At 32.0% G+C, this 10,892-nt stretch overlaps 2 protein-coding genes across 2 annotated transcripts; one reads left to right on the top strand and one right to left on the bottom strand.

Moving 5' to 3' along the window:
- Positions 1–1,303: 1,303 nt before the first annotated feature.
- Positions 1,304–7,211, top strand: LOC111631428 (transmembrane protein 151B-like). Its single transcript, XM_023375665.1, has 2 exons — positions 1,304–1,603; positions 4,335–7,211. Exons 1-2 carry the CDS (start codon positions 1,571–1,573, stop codon positions 5,634–5,636), a joined length of 1,335 nt encoding a protein of 444 aa, XP_023231433.1. The 5' UTR covers positions 1,304–1,570; the 3' UTR covers positions 5,637–7,211.
- A 413-nt stretch (positions 7,212–7,624) lies between these two features.
- Positions 7,625–9,570, bottom strand: LOC111631415 (T-complex-associated testis-expressed protein 1-like). Its single transcript, XM_023375651.1, has 4 exons — positions 9,552–9,570; positions 9,122–9,409; positions 8,046–9,052; positions 7,625–7,841 (listed from the first exon to the last, which is right to left on the bottom strand). The coding sequence occupies exons 1-4, from the start codon at positions 9,568–9,570 to the stop codon at positions 7,686–7,688; spliced, it is 1,470 nt and encodes a 489-aa protein (XP_023231419.1). The 3' UTR covers positions 7,625–7,685.
- Positions 9,571–10,892: the final 1,322 nt, after the last annotated feature.

Below are 10,892 nucleotides of genomic sequence, written 5' to 3'. Positions count from 1 at the left end.
AAAAGAAAGATTTAAATATATATTTATACCTTATCTGAATAAATAAAAGCGTAGTTAAAGTGGACCGCGTAGGCATGAAAATAAACAAAGACTTATCTATCTGCATGTAACACACGAAATATCTTACTTTATTGCATTTTTAACTGCAAGCTTATTTTTTTTCCCCGTGCAACATTGATTATTCCCAAGTACGGTACAAACTGTTACGGTTCGAGTTTGCCAGCAGCACAATTAGTGTCACCCAATCAATCACTCAAAATACATTAATAATAATGCCTAGAAGAGCGGCAACAGTTGCGGGCTATCTGCTGATGTGAGGGGTTTTTTTTTGTTTTTTTCTACGTCCCTTATTAATATATTTATAAATAATTACTTAGTAATTTGTGTCGGTATCATTATTATCGGAAATATTTCGAATCCGAAGAAAGAGTATTAAAAATAAATCCAATAGTAAGAGCGAAAGGAGGAGTTGGGAGAGAAAAACGATTTTTATAAAGAAATTCCCTCATCCTGAAAATCAATATTATTATTACTCGGAGTGTTAGAGATTGTCAAAGTAAAATTTATCGAAGTAAATTTAACAAAGATCGAATTTATTAAAGTGTTTATTACTTTTCACGAGGGAAGAAATTTTAATAATGTTGTAATTTATGATGCGAATCTTAAATGAATGCAATGCCGTAATTACGCTTAATATGAGATGGATAAAATTAAACATTTTTAGTCTTTTCGGTTAGTCGAAACTTTCATAAATATCCGGAGATATCCGAGAGCATCCAAAGATGCGGAAAGAGAGATGATGTAATGAAATCCTCATAAATAATCCCAGCTAGGTTGAATGCCCTTTGGGGCACCAATTATATCAGTTATACCGAGTAGATGTATCGCAAATTAACAGAAAAATATATGATTTTATATTATACTTTTACAGTACATTCTAATTTCAAATCTATATATATTTTAACTCTAAAAACATCCTGTATCCTAGATACAATGAGGGACTATAGAGATAAATTTGGTATTTTTCCTTTATTATTTCCCATATATAATTACGAAAAACTAGAAAGAGCAGAGAAGCTTATCGGTGGCATTTACATTTAAATTTTAATAACCCAAATTCAAATTTAGGTAGCGGATAAGAAATCAAAAAATTCGATTTATATTATATTACCTTTACAGCTTCGTTATTTAAATAATTATTTAAAAAGAAATAACAAAATGCTAAGAGTACGGAAGACGAGGAATCAACACACACATTTGAATTTTGACAGGAGAAATTCTCTCGGCCGATCTTCTTTGCTTAAAAGTGGGTGAGGATGTGCAGGTTCAGTCGCATCACGTGATCGCCATAATATTACCAGTTACCGTCAGAGGGAGTTTGGCAGTAACCGCATACGTTCGGCCCGAGCGGCCGTTAGCGGGATTGTTTTTACTGTCAGCGATGGATGGAACGAATCGAGATAATATGTGAAGATAAACGTACTTTCCTTTGAGATAATAAGGAGAAAAATCATCGTGACCGCAGATATATCGATGATGACAATGTCCATTGAGTGTGGCTGTCGAAGACATGAGTGCAGTCGACAACGAAGATCTGACGGAAGTAAGTCTCCTTCTCTTAACAATAACTTTCAAATAAGCTAAACTTATCGGAATATATTCCTAACAAGGTCTTACAATAGAAGATTTACTAACCGAGTGTAGGAAAGATTGCAAATTTATTCTTTTTTTCTATTATAAATTTTCGAGAGATAGAAAATTAAAACACATTTAAAACCATTATTTCTTCGATTTTCATACGTTTCGTTTCGAAAAACACTAGCTGTTTTTATCAATTCGGTCAAAACACCATTAGAAAAATGATATAAAATATTGAAAGACACGAAACGGAATTATTTTTGTACGCTCGGAAACAAAACCGTGTTATGAGCCTCCTGACGACAAAATGTTTATTCCTCCTCGTGTTCATTAACATGAAAGCTTTTCTCTGAAAAATATATACCGCGATTACGTCGCGTAGATAATTGACTTGGCCGGAAAACTAATGCAAAACTCTCATCCCAACGTGTAAAAGTAGTTCTGAATAATACATAGACTTATTCTGTTATGTTTAGTGTTATTTTTTCTTGTGTAATTATCATTTTTTTTTTCAAACTGGATCTTTGAAAACTTAATAAAAATGTGGTCATTTTAAAGCTCTTACAAACCAGCTATGAAAAAACTTTTATATTCAGGTTAGTTCTTAAAATATAATCACATAAATCCTTTTTTGGGGGGTTAACGACTTAAAGTATTCGAGACGTTAAAACCCTGCTAGTAGCTAATTCTTTAAATTCTTTAATATCTTTAGATTTTACTGAGCTACAAAGATTATAGTCTTAAAATGTTGAAGATCGATTAATCTGGCATATTTTCTTAACTTCAAACTTATAGAGAAATTATCTTTACGATCTTAACGCTTCTAATATCAGTAATTATAATTTACTTTTGCAATTTCTATGTTAATTAATGCAGCAGCTAGCTTTATATCTCGAGATTAACATCTTTTAAGATACCTTAAGTATCTTCGACGATTAATATCTGCAAAAGATAACCTATCGAAAGAATTAAAACTTAAATTTAAACATCGTTATATCTCCGAAACGTAGCTTGAATAAGAAAGTACGGAATCAGCGATGAAACTAGGTCATTACAAACATTCCCTTTGAGGCAATGGAATGCGGTCGGATCGTCTTCCAATAATTTATATTATTCACTAAAATATACAAACATTGACGTTAACTATATGCAGACAGATTCTGACAAAAGTTGAAACGTCCACCTCCCTCCTTTTCTACGTAAAAGAACGATTACTACCATTGCTATACGCCTACAATCCATTGAACAGAAAGTTAGAGACAAGCTATCGACCATAGAAATGTTAGTATTTTTTATCTTAAGGAAATACACGAACCATTCGCATTATCGTCTTTATGACTATAATTTGTCATAGGGTTTGAGAGAGAATTTGCCCCGAATCCGAACTACTGCAAGATACAGTACAGTAGCTTGTGGCACGCTCGTTCGTGAGAATGTCTTCTAGTACTACCTGTACAATCGTGTTTTCTTGTGTATTTCATTCTCGGATACGTTCCATCTACCTTAATAGATTACTATATATATATATTGTAGACATTTTCCGGGTATCCGTCACATTCTTCTCTTTCTTTATTGCAGATTTAAACGCTCCAGAATATTCAGTTCTGGTTGCGATCATTGAAAATGATTACTTACATTCTCAGTTCTTTTGTTTATTCGCAAAAGACTAATAACGAATTAGAAATATTTACATTCTGTAAATGCATAATTGGACGTGCGAAAGAGATACCTATGATCTGATGATCCACAACAACCAATCGATTTTCATCTAGAAAATAGACCTATTCGGTCTCTTGAGAAAATGACGTCAAAATGGATTTATTTCTTATTTTATTTTGCTTTAATCGATTGTTTAATATTGTTGAATGAGCGACCAAGGTGTGAATTTATTTTATTTTATTTTTTTTCCTCTACAAATCTCCACAGAGTGCCAATCCCAATCTGTTTATGTAATTAACAAATCTTTAAAACGTTCTTAGAACTCCACGGTAATTTTAAAAATTCTCCAAAATATTAAAAATATAAATTCTTCCATTAGTGTAATTTGTAAACATTAATGCCCAGAAGGAAAAAAAAAATTAGCAGAATAACTTTATGAATTTTTTTTTTTTTTGAATAAATTTTCGATGAAGAAAAAATTAATTCTGAATTTTAAAACGCATTAAAGATACTTAATTTTTTTTTCTTTTCTTTTTTGAAAAAGTTACTTCAACTCTAAAACAAGATTAGGTGTAACAAGATTAGCGCAACACGTGACCGAGCAGATGACAACAAATGAATAGAAGTTTAGGAAAGTAATTGAACTAATGTTAATGGAGGAACACTGCTTTATTTTTAAGCTACACTCGAACTCGAAAATGCTACAAATTACGCGATTCTAATCTATGTTTATCATACATTCAACTTTTTTTTCAAATCTATTGTTTATAATGGATTCTTTCTACAATTTACTTGAATGGAAACTAAAATAGACTTATTCGATTTATAAATTTTCTTTACTCTCTCTCTCTCTCAATATTTAAATAATTAACTTTTTTTTTAATATTTAAAAAAACTTTAATGGAAATAATTTTTTTAACAGCATATTAAAGTATAATAACATTTATTCGATGATATACGTTGACACTTTGAATAGCTTTTAAAGTTTTAGGATATGAAAGAGATAATTTATTTGATATTTCTTTTATTTTTTTCAGCAAAGGCCTCAGAAGCAGACATTCATAGAATGTCTAAAACGCACCGGTCATGTTAAATGCTTCCTTCTCACCATTCTTATCATCGGATGTCTCGCTGTCATTATCTGGTGTCGTATAGCGGAGGTGACGCGTCTAGTTCTCAATTTTCAAAGCTTCCCCATCACAACCAGAAGAAGAGTAAGCCCTTGTGACGAAGGCTACATCTATATCCCAATCGCTTTTGTAGTCATGCTGTATTTTGTGTATATAGTCGAATGTTGGCATTGCAGTACACGGCTGGAATTAATGTATAAAGTTGACACTAATGCAGTTTACAATTACATTCAACACATGAGAGAATCTCAACCGATTGTTTGGTGGAAATCCATATGTTATCATTATGTGCGAAGAACGAGACACGTGACCAGATACAGAAACGGTGATGCCTATACCACTACCCAAGTATACTACGAGAGAATTAACTCGCACGCTTCGGGATCGAGCTTTGTTTACAGTCGATGTGGCGTTAAAGATATATCAAAGAATCTGGTCGATCTGGGTAAATTTCCAGCCACTAAGATTCGATTTACCAAAGGTTTTGCCTTCGCCAATCTAGAAGCGGCTAACGAGTTCGACGAACAAAGAAGAAGATTTTTTCAAGAAAACGAAAGAATCGACGATTACATGGAAATGAGAGAGGGTTTAGATCTGGTGGGAGTTAATTTTCAAGAGTATATGGTGGCTTTTGCCGATCCCGAAAAACTCCCTTGGTACGTTTCCCATTTGGTGTTTTGGTTTTTTTCTTTAATTTTACTATCGTGGCCTCTCAGAATTCTCATCGAATTCAAAACAGCTTACGTCCACTATCAGGTTAATAAACTATTCGGGGTTAATTATATGACACCTTCTAGCGGAGCGGGAAGATTATCACGTGGGAGCACCATCGACAGTTGGGAACTCGAGCATCACATTACAAACAACTTTTCTCTGGCTCCCAGTTATTCGGAAGCTCTTTTGATTGACAGAATACAAACAGATGATAATGGAAACATTCCTAATGGTGTTTGCATGACCGGTCAGAACCATTTCACTTGCATGAGTCTTCCCGTATCTGCCAGTCGTTCTTCGTTACATGGCGGTCGGTTATTGTACTTTGTAGCACCTCTGTCACCCTGTGGAGAACCTCCAGCCTACGAAGAAGCTCTCAGAGTTAGTCGACCTTTAGCTACGTCGCTAAGACGGTCTCTAACTGATAGGGATTTGGTTGCAGTGGAGAGAGCTAATCGTCAACATCTTCCTATTACTTTAGAAACAGTTTTATGACATCCACGTTTGTATCTTTTTCTGTACGCACACCGGATATGGTTCCTATCTCTGGCACAATATGCACAGGTTTTTCGAATTAAAACAATTCAGTTGGTTATTATTATTATTACTTCTTTATATTTTTGGCTTGCGCACTTCACTTTCCAGCCGAGATACCAAAATGTATGGAAACGATTCACCAAATAAAGCAATAAAAGTGAACTTACACAACTGTTAGCTTCTATTCTACCAAATCAATTCCACTCTAATATAACTTGAACTCAATCGAATATTTAAAGTATTCTATTAAAATAAAATCCATCAAAAACCATTTTTTTTTAATTTAAATTGTTAACCTTTTTTAATTTTAAAAACTGAATAAAAGTCATTTTTTATATGTATATATAATTGAAATTTATTTTAAAATAGAAAACCAACGGATAATAACGAAATATTACAGCATCAATGTCATAAATTCATAAGATGTTTAAATATTTAAAAAATATATAGGCCTATATATGCTTGCTCTAATATTTAAATAGTGATATCATCAATCTATGCATCCAGATTCAAATCGCTTTAATGAATAAACATTCCAAAATATTGTCTCTCGCAAGCAAGCATAATTAAATATTAATTTCATTTAAAAAAGTAAAATGTTAATAAAATTTAAATATCGATAACGTCTAACATTTTAAATGTATGCTCTTTCTATATGCTATAAAATGAAGGTGCATAAAAGCAAAGTATTGATGTAAATATATCCGATCAACTCAAATAAAGTCATTACAGTTATATTCAAGAAATATTTTTGCTATTATTATTATTATTATTATTTGTATATTGTATTAATAATGTATTATGCCTTCAATATTTAGTGAAGTAAAATGATTGCCACATTTACATAAATTCTACAAGTAAATAACCGATATTATCATATATATTAATTCAAAAAATTAAGCTTGTATGAGCAGTATGACTGTAATGTCTCAAACATAAGACAGATGTTATGAACCTATTGGACATATCCATACAGTTATGTAATATTGTTAATATTATATTACTATCAGTCGTATCAATTGCTGTATTTTTAAAAATACATTAAGCCAAGTTACTTCATTGTTAAAGTCGTATCGAATAAACTAGTTATCACTCGGATATTCGAGCAAAATCATATTTTAAAATGTAAATCACTCCGCAAACAAAGACCGTGAGCCATTATTTAATAGAGTGTAATGATTCCACACATAACAGCTGCTCTATAATAACAAAGTTCATTCTGGTATAAAAAATCAAGAGTATTAAACCCATAAAACAAGTTATTCTCAATACTCCATACAGAATTTATAGAAGAGCATTAAAAGTTACACCTATACGCTGTATAAACACTTTAAACAAAGGTAGCTGCTGTATAATTGTTTCGAGTAAGTATACTATTGTGTACACAATCTTTAAGTAAATGCCGCAGGTGCCTAACCGTATCCAGCGAATGCCTCCGGTGTCGTAGTGTAGAGGTACTGTACATTTATAAATAAACTGTACGCCTATACATCTCGCTCTATAATTTATTAATTTGTCTGTAAACGAAATTAATCGTCGTAATACGGTTCACTTACATAGGAATTATTGGAAATGATTCCTGCCTATAACCAACCCCGAACAGATATTGGACGTGACACTAACGCCACCTGTCACATGTGCAGTCGGTTGTTATGGTAACCATCAAGTAGAAGAGGAAAGGTCAAATGCACCATTCCGGTGTGACGTCACCAAATCAGTGGACGTTTCCTCTCATCGCTCGTCTACCGATCTTCGATGATATCGAAAAAATATGGCATTAAAAATGCCTTTTTAGTACTTTTCGATATTTTAAATGAATAATGGGAGGAAATTAATAATCGACAAAATTTTCATTTATATGCTAATAAGTCCGGCATTATTAAAATTTAATTTTAAAATTTCTGAGACAAAAGTGGAATGAATAAAAATATCGATTTTCGACTCCAAAACACTTTGTAAAATTAATTTATAACATGTTTTATTTTAAAGACGAGTAAGGAAACATTTTTATAAAATGACAAATCCGTCACAGTCTTCCATTCTTTCCAACATTATATCCTTAATTATATTCTCCGTTTTCATATTGAATCCGCAAAGTCTTACGTCGAGAACTCTGAGATTCTTATTTAATTTAATAGCTTTCTCCATCCGAAATCCGACTTCCTAAGGGGAAAAAAATAATAAGAGTTCTAAAATTAGGTCTTCTAGTTATCTAATTCGAGTCAGCTGGATCAGTTCTCTTAGAGTTTAAACCATATTAATCTATGGAAGCCAATGTTGAATTAAAGCTGAATAATGCTTACTAACTCTAAGAAAAGAACTAATTTAAATATAGGCTATATGCATTAAAAGAAAAATATGACTTACGATTCCTAAATCATTAGCAGATAAATCCAAATGTGTTAATGATGATGTAGTTTTAACAATGTAAGCAAATGCTTCTCCTGCTCTTTGATTTAGTCTATTTCCAGCGACACTTAGTCTCTTCAAAGTCGAATTATTAACAAGAGCTTTGCATAAGCTAACTCCTCCATCATCCTCTATCTTATTTAAAGTCAGATTGAGATGCTGTAGCTTATTGTTACGTCTAAGTCCAGTGGACAGATACTTCGCGCCTTCGCTTCCTATACGATTATTAACTAAAATTAATTTATTAATAGGACAGTCTGATAAGAGAAGACGAGCTAGAGCCTGGCAACTCTCATTATTTACGTAATTATGTCTTAAGTCTAACGACTGTAAACACTTATGATTGATTAACTGTGATACTAAATACAGAACGTTATCGTCATCCAAGTTACAGTCTTTCAAACAGAGAATTTTTAAAGAAGTTAATGTTTTTAGGCATTGTCCCAAACACATACAATCGCTACTAACAGTTTTAAGTATATGCATGTCGTATTTACTGCTGGAACTCTTCATATCATACGAAATCTCCAATTCTTGTAAATTTGGCATGTATGGTGCTAAAATACTCCAATTCAGTCTTTCCTCAATAATGTCATCATCAAAGTTTTCTATATTCGTTATTGTTAAATCTTTTTCTATTGATTTAAGTTGTGATATTTTAAGACTCTTCATAAAATCAGAGCACAATTTCAAATAATCTGAAAGTTCATCGTAACTATCCTTTAACGGATCAAAATTTTGGATCTTTTCTTTTATATAATGTTCTACATATATATTTTTCCAAGGTAATTTATACTGAAATTTATCGTCTACTGCACAAATGTTTAAACAGCAACGTTTCCAATAAATGTCATCTGAAATTAGCTGTAAAGACAACTTCAATGGAAGTTCTTCAATATTCGATAAAATCATTTCTCGATCGGCTTCTTTCAAACTATCGAACAAAGATTTCATCCCTACAATTCCTATGTAAAAGAAATAACTTATATACTGAAATAAACAAAATAAAGTAAACCAAGCTCATAATAACATACTGATAAAATCTGCAATGATAACGTCTTTGGCAAGATCAGACAATGATTTAACAGCACTTTCAACAATTACAGGCGTACACAGTTCTTCATATTCTTCACTCTCTTCCACTTCTTCTTGATCTTCTGTATTAACTAATTCACCGATTTTAAGTTCATCCGGTTTTTCCAATTCCTTTAATGGTTCAGCCAATGTCGAGGGCAACGAAAGAATCGAGCATATAACCAAATTCTGACTTCCGTTGAATCTTGCATCCTGTTGGCTTACAGCTGATAAACTTTCTAAAGTTTCTAGAGCAAAATTAAAACTGTTTAATTACATTTTAAAAAGTTTATTATAATATTAATTAAATACGTTGTTCTTAAGAGTATTTTAAATGTACGAAACGCCTATGCAACTAAATTAGTTAAATATGTACAGTACAGTACCTACTTTCTACCATACCTTTCATCTTCATTGATTGCTTCAGTATTAAAATTTACAATGTTACTGATTGAATATCTACATAGAGGTAATTGTTTTTGATTTATATTTTATTAATTTTATATTCTACTACTTTATTATTTATAGAATTATAAAAGTAGTCACTCAGCATGTAGTAAAAATCTCCATATAACACTCATAAATAAAATTTATTTCAAAAATAGCCTATAGAAGGCATATATTTATCTTTCTCTTTATACAATATAACAAAACAAAATTAATAATAATAAATCAAACATGACTCTATAAAAATATACTATAACATGCATTAATATATTATATTACAGTATAACCTCCAAATAGCGGACACCGAGAAGTTTGTCCGCTTTTTAGAGGTAAATATGATAGATGGAGATTGTAAAAATGCTCGTTAAATAGAGGCATCCGTTAATGGAGGTTTTACTGTATTTGTATGTCACAGAAGCTAACATGTTTCTCTATTTCCTATTAATTTCGTTGAATCTTAATACCAAGATATTGATATTTATAAATATATAAGTAATATAACATTTATATTCAAATATGTCGAGTTCAAGAAAGGATATTAGATATGTACTGTACTTCATAAATAAAAATATTTGTTTATTTTTTTGTATATTTTTAGCATGTATTTATAGGATTTGTATTGCAATTCCTTGTAGAATGTATGCCTATTATGGGATGTAGCGGATCTTGTGTTACCAGTTTACAAGTTGACGGTCCTAAGGATTAAACTGTATCAAATCCATAATCTTGTAGATCGAAATGATTATTTTTTGCAATCGATAAGGTTTATAAAAAAAAAATCTAAAGTGAGTAACGTGGAATTTGTTGTCAGGATATTTCATACATTAAGGATGCGACTATGCAGATGCGAGCGAGCGAGAATATGTGGCGAGAAGAGGTGAGAGTGATAAATATCAAACCCTGTCAGATATATGCGAGAACCAGAAAATCGTTCTCGCTAGAGATATTTCTCGCTTCTCGCTTGTGCAGCTACTAAATTCGCATCTGTATAGTCTCACCCTATGAAGACACGAATTTAATAGCGAGCGATATAGTTCTCGCAAAGGAAAATCATGCACAAGCGAGAAGCGAGAGCAAATTTATGGTTCTTGCACATATCTGAAATTGATCATTTTGGCTCCTTGTTAAAAACCCCCACTGGGCTTGGCTAAACCATGATGGGTATGGATAAAGTTTTCTTAGTGCTTGTAGGATTTGTCCAAGCCCAGAGTGAGGGCTGTTGATGCAAGGGACATTCCTTATGTATCCAGGACAAATTATCCACTAAAAGAACTCGCAGTGGAA

This window comes from Centruroides sculpturatus, unplaced genomic scaffold (assembly GCF_000671375.1).
Source record: "Centruroides sculpturatus isolate CEXI.00-Female unplaced genomic scaffold, Cexi_2.0 scaffold526, whole genome shotgun sequence".
Lineage (NCBI taxonomy): Eukaryota > Metazoa > Arthropoda > Arachnida > Scorpiones > Buthidae > Centruroides > Centruroides sculpturatus.
The sequence above is the reverse complement of the archived record's forward strand: the minus strand, read 5'-3'. Positions and strand labels throughout refer to the sequence as shown.

What these genes read in the sequence shown, in the direction of transcription:
- LOC111631428 (XM_023375665.1), top strand. Translation starts at nt 1,571, where the DNA reads ATGAGTGCAGTCGACAACGAAGATCTGACGGAA. An exon ending in ACAACGAAGATCTGACGGAA is followed by an intron (nt 1,604 to 4,334) that starts GTAAGTCTCCTT and finishes TATTTTTTTCAG; the next exon opens with CAAAGGCCTCAGAAGCAGAC.
- LOC111631415 (XM_023375651.1), bottom strand. An exon ending in TATCATTGCAGATTTTATCA is followed by an intron (nt 9,053 to 9,121) that starts GTATGTTATTAT and finishes TCTTTTACATAG; the next exon opens with GAATTGTAGGGATGAAATCT. An exon ending in CTGCTAATGATTTAGGAATC is followed by an intron (nt 7,842 to 8,045) that starts GTAAGTCATATT and finishes TTTTCCCCTTAG; the next exon opens with GAAGTCGGATTTCGGATGGA.